Genomic DNA, 16012 nt, shown 5'->3' with positions numbered 1-16012 from the left:
GTGAGGCTTCTCACCATGGCAGACAGGGTTGTCCGGATTCTACTATGTGATTTCCTGACTCCATGACTTCACCTGACCTTTCTCTGTTTTTGAGGTAGTTTCTCTCGGTAGCCCAGGCTGGTTTTAAAACTTGAGATGCTCCTGCCTCAAACCTCCAAAATAGTATTACAGGTATGCTCCTCCACCTGACCCCTGCCTTCCAAAGGAAAGAAAGAGACAGTGTCAGGAGGTAATTTGTCTCTGGAACAGTTATCACAGGTAGCAGAAGTACATGGACACTCCATTACTCAGGAGGAGTGACTGAGGGTAAGATGGACGGGGACAGCTAGGGAGGCGTGGGTGCAGGCACTCCGGGTGGGAAGGACCTTGCCTAGGACAGTGACTAAACACTTGATGTTTGACAATTATGACATGCCTAGCGGTGTGGATAACCTGCTGACACTGAGGGGACTACAGAGCGCCTGCCTTTAGGAGTCTTTCCTGCAGTGGCAGTAGATGGCTTGGAAAAAACTACACCAGGAGTTTGCAGCCAGGGTCAGATTTCTGAGACCAGAGAAACTCTCTATTTAACTGCACTGTGTACTTGGAGCACAACTGTAGATGCTGTGGGTGTAAAAACTCATCCTCGCTGGGTAGTGGTGGTGCACGCCTTTAATCCCAGCACCTGGGAGGCAGAGGCAGGCGGATCTCTGAGTTTGAGGCCAGCCTGGGCTACCAAGTGAGTTCCAGGAAAGGTGCAAAGCTACACAGAGAAACCCTGTCTCGAAAAACCAAAAAAAAAAAAAAACAAAAAAAAACAAAAAAAAAAACTCATCCTCAAACCTCAGCATAGACTAGTGCGTGAGTAGGTATCACTTAGAACAGTGTCAGAACACAGGTGTTTTCTGGGAGACTGTTCTCCAGAAGAACTTCCTGAGAAATCACCTTAGTCTCCGAGAAGAAAGTGGCGAGTTTGCCTTGGTGAGGATGCCCCAGGCTTTAGATACTTGCTGCATTACGTTCACAGTACACTAAGGGTTGCAGAGTCGAGAGCAGCAGCCCTTAGCCTGTGAGTGGAGACCCCTGGAGGGGAGGTGTCGAATGACCCTTTCACAGGGTTTGCATATCAGATATCCTGCATGTCAGATATTTACATTGATTCCTAACAGTAGCAAAATTCCAGCTATGAAGTAGCAATGAAGTAATTTTATGGTGGAGGGTCACCACAACACCAGGTATTGTATTAAGGGGTCACAGCATTAGGAAGGCTGAGAACCACTATTCTAGAGAATGAATTTCACCCTATTACAATTCTCCAGAGAAACAGTACCCCCTAAAAGCCAAGTACTCACCTTTTCATTTTCCTAGCTTAGGCTCACCTCTAACATCTTCCTTCTCTACCAAGCTTCCCTTGGAGGCTCCTTGAGACTGATAATAGTTCAAAGGGTGCAAAAAGTGAGATCCCAGGGAAGGTCCCCTCTAAGGTGATGACAGGCAGGACAGACAGGCAGAAAACATAATTTGAAGTATTTTTGGTTTTTTATATACAGAATACAGGAAAGTTTCTGTAAAGTCTAAAACATTACAATTACTATGTACATTGGTACTAGTTGTGGAGAGGAGGAGGGAAGGAGCTGGGCTGAGCAGTGGCGAGAACAGAAAAGGACACACAACAGGCTTACGACAAAAACGCCTTCGCTACAATAGACATTTGAGAAAAACACTCTACCACATGTACTGTACAGCTTTAAAAACATTGAAAAAATGGCATCACTAGATGTATTTACACAAAATCCAATACACTTTTCCTTATTTGAATAAAATAGATGGACAGCCAGAAAAAGAAATCATTTCTCATTTGTCCATACACAGTAGCTACCTGTAGTGCAACCGCCGCAGAAAGGGAGAATAACTTGTAGGGGGGACCATGGGAGGGGTGGGTAGCGATCTTTATATTAAATAAAACAATGATATTGTATAGATTTTGCTGTATGAAAACTGTATTTTTTTCTTTTAATATAAAACTATTGTCACTGCCACAAAATAGAACAAGTTTCTGATTATTTTACAACAGCAGGCAGGTGGTCGAGGAGGAGGGAGCAGGAGGCGGGTGAGAGGTTGTGCTGGAAGTGTCCAGACCAGGGCCTTCCCCTCCCTGCCCATGCTGTTCCTCAGCTCGGGTCTGCCGCTTTCCCATGAAATGTTGAGTACAAATATATGTGCAAATGCCCCCTAGAACTTGAGAAAAGAAAAAAAAGTCTTAAAAAACAGTCAAAAGGTTTTCTTCATTTCATGCAAAGATTGTGGTTGGAGGGTTTCTGGGATAGAAAACACCCGGGCTTGGTTCGTGTACATTTTTGCATTGCAGGAGTCTTGGGTGGGTGTCCCGGCCAACGCCTAGGGAACGGAGTTGGAGCGCAGCACAGGGCCCTGGTGGGGCTTGAGAGAGAGCTTCTCGGCCAGAACCCCGTCCTGCAGCAGGCTGGCGTCGCCTTTGGGCTGTCTGGTCGCAAACTCAGTGATGCTGAAGACGAACTGCAGGCAGCCCAGCTTGATGTAGCTGCCGTGGTGCAGCAAGGCTGTGCCCTCCCAGCCTGCCCCACTGCCCCCGATCAAGCTCGAGCTGCTGGCTTTGCAATTGCAGGGTCTGCGCTGTGGCCCCTGGGCCTGGGAACTCATCATGGCTGCCTCCTCACTTGGCTCTTCATCCTGTTTCTGGTGTCGGCGGCGCCCTGGGAAAAAGGGGGATGATCATAGGAGGGGAACAGTGAACAGCTGGCCTATCTGGGCTGATTGGCAGGACTGGGCCCCTGCATCTCCCCATTCTCTATGCTATATGATCGGGGCTGAGGGATGCTCAGAATGGGCTGGTGGAGTCTCAAGTCCCCAGAAAGGTCTGATACATATGTGGGTGTTCAGCACTTGGTTCTTGGTGACCTTTCCCAGGCCCACCAACAAGGAGCTTGGCCAATGGGATTGGGAAGGCCAAGAACTGTAGGTCATTGACAGCATGGCAGGACCAAGGTGACCAGGGCCTTAGCTGTGTGGTCACAGGCCTCTGCTCCAACTTACTGATGACATTCTGCACTTTGGCAACAATACTGCTTGGGGGGGTTGGCGGGGTCTTCTCAGAGAAGTCACATGAATACAGCACATTGTCCACCGTTGTCCCGTGCTCACTGTAGTTTAACAGCTCATAATGTTTGGTATTCTGAGGAGGAGGGGGAGACACGATGTGTAGTTGCTGTGTGAAGCCTTGGGCGAAGGAGAGAGGACATAGGGCTTGCTGCTCTGCCTAGCAAGCTCACATACTCTTCTTCAGTTACAGTGTGGCTTTCAGAATTCGTCCACTCACCTTTTTGTGCAAGCCTGCCCTACTGACTCCTTATTACCTCTCTGCCTCCTCAGCACCGTCCTGTTGATCTGATATTCACTGGCACATACTTAGGATGAAACTCAGGGGCACATCCTTCTATTTTGGTCCCCTCCCCCGCTTTGAGGCGGCCTCCCTCAGCTGTTCCTATGAGCAACACCAGCTGCAATGACAGCCTGCTCCTCCTGTAAGCAGCTTGTCATGGTGGAATGCCTTACAGTACTCTTCCCTCCAAGGGAAGGAGGACAGGCCAGGTCTCTGCTCACTCTTGCCCCTGCCCTAGAGCCCAATGCTGGGGAAAGATCTCAGGTTGGGAAAGCTCCCTTCCACCCATCTCGGCCCTCACCTCATCGTAGAATATGCAGGCGTGTTTCCCGGACACGTAGTTACAGTGACCATAGTTTGTAAGGCACACATCCATGTCAGCTCCTGCAGGGTGGCAGGAGTCAAGGAAAAGGCAGAGAACAGACGGTAAGGTGTATGTGGGGGAGTCAAAGAGAAGGGAGGTAGCTTCTGGGTGGCTGCTAGTGGAAAGCTCAAGGTAGCTCAGAGCCCTTCTCTTTCCTTCCCCCCCTTTTCTAGTCTTTTCTTTTTGGTGATGGGGTAGCTTTGAACTCCTGACCTCTTTGCCCCTGTTTGGTAAGTACTGGGATTACAGATGTGTGTCACATGTCCAGCACTTCCCTTTGTTGCTCTAAAGTTAGTCTGCTTTAGACTAACTATGTGGCTGTTTTCCAGATGGAGCACTAAGTTACTGAAGAGGACGGTGAATCTGAGTGGACACAATAGTGCAGGCCCTTTAAGCCGCCGTATCACTTTAAAGGGCAATTTCCAGGATAAGGGGTGCTCTGGGGTGTGCTGGGCTACACCTGTAGTTTTAGTACTTGAGAGGAGGCTGAGAGAAGAGGACAGACATGAATTCAAGGCCAGCCTGAACTACAGAGGAGACCCTAACTTAAATCAGCTCGACGGGGTTAAGTGTGAGCCTGTCACCCCCGGGGATAGAAGTGTCCCCTTTTTGAAGTCCTTCCCTACAGTGTTTCAGATGCCCCTGAGGAGCAGGTAAAGCAGAAGGCCTGAGCCAAGGAAGTAGCCCACTGGAGTGTCTAAGGTTCTTAGTCTCTCCTGTCCGGACAACCACTGCTTAGACCCATCAACTCCTGAAAGGGCTTCTGTAAATGTCCATCAGGCTGAAGATCCAGTGCCCCTCCCGGTTTCCTGGCTGGCTCACCTGTCCCGATGTAGAGGGTTCGATAGCACATGTTCACAGCTCCTCCCAACCCTAAGAGGGGGTAGAACACAGCTCGGGCCTGTACCTCCTTTCTTTGCACTACAAGACAAACATAGGGATAGGATCATTCAGAAACTCAGAACCTGTGACCCAAACATAAACCCACAAAATCTGGGAAAAAATCCCACTGGGTGACTCATGTTAAAACCCACACCTGACCCAGAGCTGCTTCAGGGGAGGCTTCACCCCACCCACAGCATTTCCAACACAGGTTAGGAAGGATCTTCACTGGAGATAGTTAGGATATGATATTTTAAGTTTCTGGGCTCCTGGTAAGGAACTTAACAGGGATATTCCAACTGATGATAAAAAGAGAATGATAAAAAGAAACATGGAAAAAATAAGGCATAGGCCAGTGTTTCTCAAGCTTTAATGAGCACATCAACTGCCCATGGATTCTGTTCAAAGATAGAATTTAGCTGTACAATACTTGTCCAGTAAAAGTCAATGGATCTGATCCCTAGGACCACCACCGCGACCACCACTACCACCCATCCACCCACAAACTGATTTTGGATTTGGAATGGGAGGATCTAGAATTTGCAAATTTGAATTTCATGTGTGCTCATCTACACACACGTGATCAGGCATATGTGAAAAAACAAACAAAAAACCAATCCAAAAAAAAAAAAAAAAAAAAAAAAAAAAACCCACCACCTTTGGGTGTTGTTTCTCATATTCTTTTTTTTTTTTTTTTTGAGACAGAGTCCCTCACTGGCCTAGAATTTGAGAAGCAGACTAGGCTGGACAGCTAGCAAGTCCCAGGGGTCCATCTGTCTCCACTTGCTCAGCTCTGCGATTTAAGCATGCACCACAACTGGCTTTTTAACGTGGGTTTTAGGAGTCGAGCTCTACCAACTGAGCTTTCGCCCTGTCGCCAGAATTGGTATTTCTAAGAAGCTCTTGGGATTCTGAGAATACTGGCATGGTATTTTAAGTTCCTGAAGCATCAAAGCTCTTGAGGGCTAAGAGCTCAGAGATAACAAAGTAGGATTAGTATTTGAGAAGAATTTCCAGGAAGCTTACCTACTGTTTTTCTGTTTCTCACCTTGAACCTTGCATAACCCTTCTAATTCAAATATTACAGAGTAACTGAACAGAAAGCATACAACATATACCCCAAGTACTGGTAGCTGCTTTGCTGTGAATCAGAGTGGACTCATGTGAAAGGAAGTTATGGTAAACTCCCCAAATCTGATCAGAAAGTTGTTGTTCATCTTGTTCGTGCTGATAAAAAACCTTGGTGCTTTATTAAACCCATCAAAGGTACAAAGAGTTTGAGCTACTCAAAGTGGGGTTCTCCATGGAGCAAGGTGGTCACTCACACACATCAGACAGGAGAGCTGATGGTGTGGTGGCAGGGGTGTGCGCGCGCACCTTCTGTGTGGTGCCCTCCGGAAGCCAGCGGATGTGTCCCAGCACTGCCCGGTGAAGCTTGGGCCCGGGAGGGGAAAAGCTGATGGATTCTCTGCAAGGCCAGAAACTTGATCAACTTCTCATCCAACATATTTATCTCGATCTCTATCAACCAAAGAGAAAGATCAAAAAGCTGAGAAATGGAACGTGGAAGTAGATTAAGGGCTATAGGGCAAATCCAGCAAGTGACTTTTGCTCAAACAGAGATCTGAAAGTGGGCATCTCATGTGTAAAAGGGAGGGTCATTCACATATCAGACGGGGGGGGCTGAGATTTAAGCATGCACCACTGTACCTGGCTTTTTAAATGTGGATTCTAGGGATGGAACTCAGGCCTATTTTTTTTTTTTTTCTTGAGACAGGGTTTCTCTGTGTAGCTTTAGAGCCTTTCCTGAACTCACTCTGTAGTCCAGGCTGGCCTCGAACTGACAGAGATCCGCCTGCCTCTGCCCCCCAGTGCTGAAATTAAAGGTGTGCTCCACCACCGCCTGGTGAACTCAGGCCTCTCTGCCAACTGAGCTATCCCTCTGTCTCTAGAATTTGTGTTTACAGTGAGGGGTGTCCAGTGCCTTGGTTTCTTGTAAGGTAGGCTAGTTTTAAGTAAATAAAGGGCAGAACCAACAACCCCAGTTGCCTGTGGGGCAAGGTATGGATGGACCCTCTCTATCCACTCTCTGTACAGAAAACCCCAGTGCTTTTTCTCTTTGACTTCGGGGTTTTCCACAGATGGAAGCAAGCTCCTAGTTCTGTTCTGCTAGCACCAAGTGATCTTCTGCCTAATGCGATTCTGTTCTTTCCCACTGGTTCATCTTGGCTGTGTTCTCCTTTTCTTCACCTCTGATTATATTTTGTGCAAACCAGAAGGCAGAGACGGGACAGAGCCTTCTTTCTACCCAAATGGGTGCGGTGCACCCCCATCTCCTTATCCCTCTTCAAAAGGAACTGAGCATTACTGGGACATCACTCACCTCCATTGACATCCATAAACGCTCGAAGTGAGTTGGTGAGGTCCACCATGGCAGTAGAGTTGGCTGGGAAAGAGGGTACGGTTAAAGCGCTTCCTATGGATAACGTGCCGGGGCTGACCTTGCCATCTGGGGACGGAGCAGGAAGACTGTTACTTACGTCGCCTGAGGGAAACCCACCGGTCCAATCCCCCATTGCTGAGACAGTTCTGGATTTCGGACCCAAGGTGATGTTCCCTTCTTGATTCTCAACCCACAGGCTCTGGAACTCCTAGAGCTAAAAACGTGTGGTGAGGAAGGGTAGATGGAACAGTAACACACCCAGGCCGCAGGAGTTTCCAGAGCACTGAGAACTGCTGCAATCTACCACCCTGGGGCAAGTGGTGAGGTTGCTTCCTTCTGTGGGTCATCACCATCTGTCTAACTCCCTGCTCCCTCTACTCTTCCGTGGCACCTGTCCCTGCAATCCCTTTCTGCTCAAGGACCACTGACAGTTCCAAAATTTATTCCCCCTGGCATTACAGAGGAGGAGACAGGACCAGGGGCTCACATGGAAAGAAATCCCAGGCACCTGGTTGCTGAGACTCCTAGCTGACTAGGAGGATGACGTCAGTTCACGTGGGAGACCAGAGGTGAGAGCAGCATGTGAAACCTGGTTCAGATGCTGGGATCAGCAACCTTGAGGTCCAAAAGCTGCCAGGGGCAGCTGAACGAACAAGTCTATACTGGGCCAAGAACAGACCTGAGGGATTTTCCTTAGGCATGTGGCTGAGAGCAAGCTCCTAGGCCAGACCAACACTGCTTTCTGTCCTTGTTTCTTGAACATGAACATTCCTCAAATGAGTTGGCTTAGACTCTGTACCAGGTGTGGATTTGGTCTTGTATGTGGAAGCACACCCTGAACCTCAGACTGACCCCAGTGGTTCCAGATAGCACGTGCCTTCTAAAGTGATGAAACAGACATGCAGAAGACTAGGTCCAGAAGGTGAGGGTCAGTGACCCAAGCTGCAATTCAGGGCTGGACCTGGCAGGCCACCCTAAGGGAAGTGACTTAAATTCATGAGCACAGCCCCATCTTATAGCTGGGACAAGGTAAGCTAACACAGCCTTTCTCCTGCCATAGAAACAAAGGGAAGATGGATCACTGACACAAAGATCAAAGTCCTCTCAAGTATTCACAGGGATAGTATGTTTTGGACTCTCAACTCTGTGTGCTAGAAAGAACACAGGATTGTTCCTGATCATTTGGGGCCGAGGGGCACTCACCTGATGATGGCGCTGGTGAGCAGAATCGTTGGTTGGCGCCTGTGGCCAAGACACTGTCTCCTGCAGCTTGTGGGGGAGTGAGCACCCGGGTGGCATTTGGGGGTGAGCCCAGAGGCCTCGAATCTGTCAACGAAGGTCCTATCTGTGATTGGACAGTCTTTCTATGCAAAGTGCTGGTGTTCTCGATGCTGGCACAAGAGCTGGGGATGGAAGGGGGCAGGCTTGGGACAGGTACCAAACTCCTCTGGGGACAAGAGCTGGGGCCAGTGGCATTTTCTGTCTTCACAATGATGCCGACGGTGTGGTTCTGAAGCCCCCCAGCCGATGGTGGCGTGAGGGGCCGGGGCCAGCCTTGCCGGTGTGTGGGGCCTGGTAAGGGGGTGTTGGCGCCAGGAAGTCGCCGGGGATCCGTGGAATCAGTGGGGCTGCTGTAGAGGTGTGGACCATTGGCTTTTCCCTCTGTGTTCACTGGCCCATTGGCAGTCCCACAAGGGGTTTTCTTGGACTTTTCCACACAACAACTGCAGCTGATGTCCTCTAGGGCTGGGGGTTGGTGGGGTGGAGAGCAGCCCAGGGAATTCTGGGTGCTAATTGCTGAGGGGCAGGACAAAGGGTAGTGGGAAGGTAGAGGTGCCTTGTCAGCGGTTTGCAGGGAGGTGGTGATTGAGCTGTCAGTCACAATAACAGGCTTAATATCAGCCTTCTCTGTCTGTTCAGAGTCCCAATGCGAAGGCATCTGCTTAGCAGATAAATGTTTCAATATGCTGCACTGGAGCGCAACAACACTACAGAGCCACTGCAACGGAAGGAGAGGAGAGGAGGTGAGAGGCCGGGAGGTGCCGCTCTGTCCTGCCACAGGCTCCAGGGCTACGGCAGAGTCGACAAGCACGTAACAAGTTTCCAACTGACCACAGAGGGGTCCCACTCTCATTCCCAGGCAAGACGTACTGGTGCACTCGGCAGTACTACCTTAGTCAGTGGGACGTGAGACTCCTGATTTGGCTCTGCCCTCAAGGCTCCCCTTGTGATCAGCAGTCAGCAAGTACCCCAGTGTATCTGCTGTGTGTCTGGCTGGATCACCTAACCTCTCTGTGGATCTGCTCATCTACTCCTACAGTACAGAACTGCCCAGCTCGAAGATGGGGAACGGATGAGGGAGCCTGTTTGATGACGTTCTCTTGCCTTTGGCATTCATTCCATGGTCACTCAACTTTTAGGGACTAGGGTGGAGAATAGGGCGGAGGTAGGAATGACCGACAGTGGAGCTCTGTGACACAGAAGAGACAGATGGATTTGGGAATACCAATTCTCCTTCCACTCACCTCTTGCTGCTCTGCCTGGGTGGCTAAGTGCTCAGAGTTCAGAAGGTGCATCTGTGATTCCTCAGGGACCCCATTGCAGATCAGCTCCCCATCCCGAATGGCCGCGGATGCAATGAGAGGGGGTGGGAACTGGTACTGGGATTTTATAGCATCAGGAACCTGTTGAGGATAGGAGGAAAGATAGTGCCCAGCTGAATTCTGCCGTCACTAGACACTGTTTCATCTGTAGTGCTGGTGCCCAAGGGACCTTCTACTCTGTGACCCACCAAGGACAAAGAGGCTCAGTGTGCTGCAACTGTTTTGGGTTGCCCTGACTCCAGCACAGCCATTCTGCCCTCAAAAAGCACAGCTATAGAAACAATAGGTAGGGCTTTCATTCTTCTTCATTAAGGTCCAAGGTCTTACACAACTTTTTTTTTCCCCGAGACAGGGGTTTGCCACGTAACAGTCCTGGCTGTCCTGGAACTTGCGCTGTAGACTAGGCTGACCTCAAACTCACGGTGACCGCCTCCCTCTGCCTCCTGAGTGCATGCCCCACCACCACCCGGCCCCTTGCACAGTTCTAAAACCACCACATGCTATCTTCCATTTTGTCCCAAATATGCAAGATTGACACTGGACTGAGCTTCAGCATGGTCCAGGCTGTAGGTCTGTAGTTTCTAGTGCCAATGGGCAGGGGTGAATAGTAACTGAGAAATAAGTTAAAGGGGTGATATTCATGGTAGAAAGATTAAGCAGATGCCTGACTAATATGAGCACTTAATCAATGTTAGTTTTCATCATCCATTCATTCATTCATGACTGATGAAACAAATGAAGACTTCTTTGTTACACAAAGAAAAGACACACTCTGACTTACATTATATAAGAAAGACTCACACAAAAAGTCATTCATATAGCCAACCAACATTATTGAGTGTCTCAGGAGTCTGGAACTGTTCCAAATTCTAGAGGTCTAGAGATGAATATAAAACTTAAGGCCTGCCCTCAAGGAACTCACAGTCTAGTGGGGGAAAACAGAAATGTTATCACAATACAAGGAAATTCATTACAGAATACAGATACATCTGAAGTGCTATTAAAAAGGGAAAATGAGGGGTTGGGGATTTAGCTCAGTGGTAGAGCGCAAGGCCCCAGGTTTGGTCCTCAGCTCTAGAAAAAAAATAAATAAATAAATAAAGGGAAAATGAGCCAGGTGTGGTGGCGCACGCCTTTAATCCCAGCACCAAGGAGGCAAGAGACTGGCTGATCTCAGTGAGTTCAAGGCCAGCCTGGTCTACAAAGCGAGTTCCAGGACAGCCAGGGCTATAGAGAGAAACCCTGTCTTGGAACTTCCCACCGAGAACATAATTTTAGCCTGGAATTGGGAAGATTTTCTAGGAAGTTAGTATTCGAATTGGGAATTGGAGGTTGAGAAGAACTTTTGAGTTGGTATATTTGGTAACCAGTCCCATGGGGCAAGGGAAGAGGAACTGAAAATGATTTCTAGAATTTTGACCAGAGAATGTGAGTAGAGATTACAATTACTAATTGGAATAGAAAATACAAGGGAAAAGTAGATTTGGAGAGGCAGAAGACTTTTGGTCTTAGGGTGAGAATAAGGCACCTGGAGCCAGGCGTGGTGGCGTATGCCTTTAATCCCATCACCCAAGAGGCAGAGACAGGCAAATCATGGTGAGTTTGAGGTCAGCCTAGAATACGTAGTGAGTTCTAGAACAGACAGGGCTATGTAGGAAGAAGACCCTGTCTTAAAAAACCGAAAATAAACCAACCAACAAAAAGAGGTATCTGTGAGAATGGTAGGCAAACACGAGCACAGAGGAAAGGATCATGGAGTTGGGAATCACCACCTAGTGCTATGGCTTTCTGAAGCACCCGAGGAAGAGCAAGGGGCCAGACCCCAGCTGCCCGCTGTGGGCAGTGCCAAGGCAGAAGGCTCGGACACAGGGTTCAGGTTCTCAGCAGCTTTTTCTCTACACTCCTAGTATCGGGCTTATCACTGTCCTATGGTGCTGTAGCCTTCATTTCATACTTACTGTCCAAGAACAAACTATTCTTCAGGCAATTTATAACCCCAACTTCCTCCTCAACAATAAGAAAGCCAATGAAAAGATCTAATCAAGGCCTTTAGCATCCAGGCTATCTTCTTTTTTTTTTTTTTTTTCCTTTGAGACAGGGTTTCTCTGTGTAGTTTTGGAGCCTGTCCTGGAACTCACTCTGTAGACCAGGCTGGCCTCGAACTCACAGAGATCCCCCTGGCTCTGCCTCCCGAGTGCTGGGATTAAAGGCGTGCACCACCATCGCCCAGCCAGTCTATCTTCTGAATCTACATAGTAAATGAATTACAATTTGGGTTACTTTTAGATCCCTTTAAACAGAGATATGAAGCATAGCACCTCATATGCTATTCCTGCAATGAGAAATGCTTTAATTTGAGAAAACCACCTACTGAAAGATAAGTAGTTACCCAGTTAAGAGGATGTTGTACAATTTCCAGTAGTTAAGCATCTTTGCTAGTTCTGGAATGACACCCACTAAAAGTGATGGGAATAATTGAGGTTAAAACATGGCTGCCACCAAGTGGCCATTTTTGAGAATTGCTAATGGAGATCTAGAGTGTTAAGCCTTCTAGATCAACTGAATTAGGAGATTGAAAACTCTGAAAATAGCATGTTTTTCAATGAAGGAAATTCTCTCAGTTTCTTTGGTATAGTTTAGCAACATCAAGTACACAGAAATACTAGGCAGCAAGACTACAGTTGTCTTGGTTGTCATATTAGTCTAGAAGCATACATAGACCCATAGGTAGAACTTTCCTTTGGACACATTTGTTCTTAAAATTTTCAGCTGAATATCGATCACTCTTCTTCTACACAGCTATCTGCTTAACACAACTTCACCTCACCAGAGTTCTCAGAAGGGGGCCATTAACAGGGACAGACAACAGAAGTGGCAGTCAAGTATTAAGCTGGTTAGTTTTATGTTAACTTGATGTAAGTCAGAATCACTTGTGAAAAAGGAACATCAACTGAGAAAATGCCCTTTCCAGAGTGGCCCTGGGTAGTCCACTGTGGGCAAAACAAACCCTGAGGTCCAGGCTAGTAAGTGACATTCCTCCACGGCCTGTGCACCACTCTTACCTTCAAGTTCCTGTCCTTTGAGTTCCTGCCTGATTTCCCTCAGCAGCGAAGGTGCAACCTGCCCCCCAGCCCTAAGTAGATTGAGGTCATGGTGTTTATCACAGCAATAGAAACCCTAGGACAAACATCGCGTGTGACAATGGGGCACAGCAGGGCTTGCTGAGATGGGCTGCAGGGCGCTCATCCTTTGGAGAAGTATGAACAGATTTCAAAACCACACCCGGAATCATGCCTTTGTCATCCTGACTACCATCCTCAAGGATTACTACACATTTATTATTTGCTGAGACACCAAAGATGTATCTCTGGGGCTTCAGTCCCCCAATGTGTGTTCCTGTGCCATGAAAGACACCGGAGCCCCCCTCTTGCCTGTTCTGATTGGGCTGTGACTCACCTTCAAGCCTCTTCTTTTGACAGACTGGAGCACACGGCGGTTAGGAGGGTGCTTCTTGTGGATTCGGTTCAGGAAGTCCACCTTGACAACATGCTGTGAAATGGTGTCCTGGAAACGATCGAACACCTGGCACCGATTGCTCAGTGTCAGATTCTTCTGGTTCAGCTGGGGACAAGCAGAAACGCCACTGTGTTGAATGTCTAAGTGCTGCCCCTCCAGCTAGCCCCATTCTCCAGGCTTAAAAAACAGAAACTCTCAGCTAAATGGACAGAAGGCCTGTCATGGAGCAGGGAAACTCCTGCTCCCCTAGAAAGGCTTTCAGGAGTTAGGAAACAGCAAAGTAGCCTGGAAGGGCCTCTAATTCAGCCAGACAGTACTCTAGGTCAAGGCAACTCATTAGGGTCCTTCCTAGCAGCACAGATTTTAAAGGAGATGGCGGCCTTGGTCCTCAAGTGAGCCAAAGGACCAGACTCCCTACTCATCAAGGAACTCTACAGAAACAACTGTCCTACATAGAAGCCTTGTTGGGTTAAAAATCCCACGCATTCTGTCCTCTTCCTGTTCCAGGGTACCAGGAAGCATTACCGAACTTATCTCAGTTCAGATATTACGTCTTCCCCCGTGGAAGGAGAAACCTCTGGCCTGCTTTTAAAGGTCAAAGGGAAAGAGAAGTTGCCGACCTCTTCTATTGTATCTGACCCTATACTTTAGTTCAAAAGACAGGATCTGGATGGTAAGAGATGGCTTGGGGCTAAGAGAACTTTCTATTCTTCCAGAGAAAACACGCTGAGTGGCTTACAATCACCTCTGCTCAGTTCCAGAGTCTGATACCCTCCTCTTTTGTCCTCTGAGGTCACCCACACACATGTGGCATTCACTCACACAAACATCCATGCACAGAAATAAAAATAAGTCTTAACTATTTTTTAAAAACTTATTACTTTTTGCTGGGTATGGTGGCACACAACTTTACTCTCAGCACTTGGGAGGCAGCTGAGACAGTCGAACCTATCTGAGTTCCGGAACAGTCTGATCCACAAATCTAGGCCAGCCTGGGCTAGAGAGAGACCATCTCAAAAACAAAATATTTTTTTCTTTACTTTATGTGTATGAATCTTTTGCCTGCATGAATGTATGGTACCTACAGAAGCTAGAAGAGGGTGTTGGATGCTCTGAAATTGAAGTTACAGAAAGCTGGGTGCTGGGAATGGAACATGGGTCCTTAGCAAGAACAACTGCTTTTCTTTTCTTTTTTTTTTAATGATTTTATTTTATTCTTTATTTATTTTTGCTTTTTGAGATAGAGTTTCTCTGTGTCACAGCTCTCACTATCCTGGAACTTGCTTTGTATACCAAGCTGGCCTTGAACTCACAGAGATCCGCCTACCTATGCCTCTCAGGTGCTGAAATTAAAGACACGTGCTACCACTGCCCAGTTAAACAAGTGCTCTTAACTGCTAAGTCAACTCTCCAGCCCGGATAAAAATAAATCTTAGAGACTCAGCAGGTTTTGTTCCTGCAGCTTCCTAGTTAGCAAACTAAGTGGCCAATGAAAGTAACCAACGAGTAATTTTCACCTGTTGGAACTGCTCCTTAGGATGCATATTTGGGTGAACTGTGTATGGCTCTTTTATCTGTTTAAGCAGGACGCAAAGCCCCAGAGAGAAGCTTCCTCCTAGGTCAATCTCTCTGAATGGTATGAATCCAAGAAAGGAAGTAATTCTTCTGTATTTCTGTATGTGCAAATTTTTCTTTCTTTTTTTAATTCGTGTGTGTGTGTGTGTGTGTGTGTGTGTGTGTGTGTGTGTGTGTGTGTGTGTGTGTAGCAGTGCTAGGATTGAACCCAGAGTTTCATATGTACTAGGCAAACACTCTGCCCCTCTACCCTTCAGCCCTCTGCATGCAAGTCGTTAACAGAGGATCCTTCAGTGCTCAGCACATTGGCACAGTGAGGGCTAACAGTCACTCCATGGTTAGCATCACTGGGCATAGGATTCTCATTCTTTCTCTTCTGACCCTTTCTTCCCTCTACCCCTTGTCTTGGGGATAAAACCCAGGCCTTAAACTGCTCTACCACTGAGCTACACCTCTATTACCTTATTGTATGTCTTTTTTGGTTTTTATAGACAGGCTTTCTCTGTGTAGCCCTGGCTGTCCTGGAACTCTCTCTGTAGACCAGGCTAGCCTCGAACGCGGAAACTGCTGCTGGGATTAAAGGTGTATGCCACCACTGCCCAGGCCTCTCATGGTGTGTCTTTGGTTTTAATTTAAAAAGGCTGTTTTTAATGAAGTTGCCCCCATTCAGTGACTGCATAGAAGGACTAACCCTCCTGACGAGGTAGACAACAGGTCTGTTCTCATATAGGAAGCTGTGTGGATAATGTCTAAAGAGGGCCAGTGAGATGGCTCAGTGCATAAAGGTCATTGCCAAGCAAGCCTGGTGAGCCCAACTGGAAAGAGGGGCTAGTAAGATGGCTGAGAGGGTCAGGGTACTTATCACCAAGCCTGGTGACTTTAGTTTCATCCCTAGGGCCCACACAGGGGAAGAGAGAAATGACTTACAAACACTATCCTCTGGGGAGCACACATGTGCACACAGACACAATAATAACAAAGCTGGGTGTGGTGACTCAGACCTGTAACTCCAGCACTTGGGAGGGGAAAACAGAAGTTCTCAGCTACATAGTGAGTTTGAGGCCCCTCAAAAAACAAACAATAACAACAACAACCAAAAAAAGGGCTGGGGAAGGCTCAGTGGTATGTTCTTGCCGAGGATCCAGGTTCAGTTCCTGAGAGACCTGGTGCCCTCTTCTGGTGTGCAGGCATACATGCAGACAGAAAACACTATATATAATAAATAAATCTTT

General features: G+C 47.7%; 1 protein-coding gene across 2 annotated transcripts in view; it reads right to left on the bottom strand.

Moving 5' to 3' along the window:
- Nucleotides 1–1499: 1499 nt before the first annotated feature.
- The window catches only part of Phf12 (PHD finger protein 12), a 50554-nt gene continuing 36041 nt past the window's right edge, over nucleotides 1500–16012 (bottom strand). The window contains exons 7-15 of one of the 2 annotated variants that reach the window (XR_013041755.1): nucleotides 13146–13310; nucleotides 9612–9770; nucleotides 8290–9085; nucleotides 7027–7300; nucleotides 6021–6164; nucleotides 4584–4682; nucleotides 3699–3781; nucleotides 3052–3190; nucleotides 1500–2711 (exon numbers count right to left, since the gene is read on the bottom strand). Coding sequence is in view for 1 of the 2 variants with exons in the window: in XM_006977450.4 (XP_006977512.1) it covers nucleotides 2377–2711; nucleotides 3052–3190; nucleotides 3699–3781; nucleotides 4584–4682; nucleotides 6021–6164; nucleotides 7027–7152; nucleotides 8290–9085; nucleotides 9612–9770; nucleotides 13146–13310 (2046 nt within the window). In the remaining variant the exon portion in view is untranslated. The remainder of the gene's footprint in view (nucleotides 2712–3051; nucleotides 3191–3698; nucleotides 3782–4583; nucleotides 4683–6020; nucleotides 6165–7026; nucleotides 7301–8289; nucleotides 9086–9611; nucleotides 9771–13145; nucleotides 13311–16012) is intronic. The other variant, XM_006977450.4, reaches the window with a different exon arrangement.

This window comes from Peromyscus maniculatus, chromosome 8 (assembly GCF_049852395.1).
Source record: "Peromyscus maniculatus bairdii isolate BWxNUB_F1_BW_parent chromosome 8, HU_Pman_BW_mat_3.1, whole genome shotgun sequence".
Classification (NCBI taxonomy): domain Eukaryota; kingdom Metazoa; phylum Chordata; class Mammalia; order Rodentia; family Cricetidae; genus Peromyscus; species Peromyscus maniculatus.
This window is presented reverse-complemented; position numbering and strand designations above follow the sequence as displayed.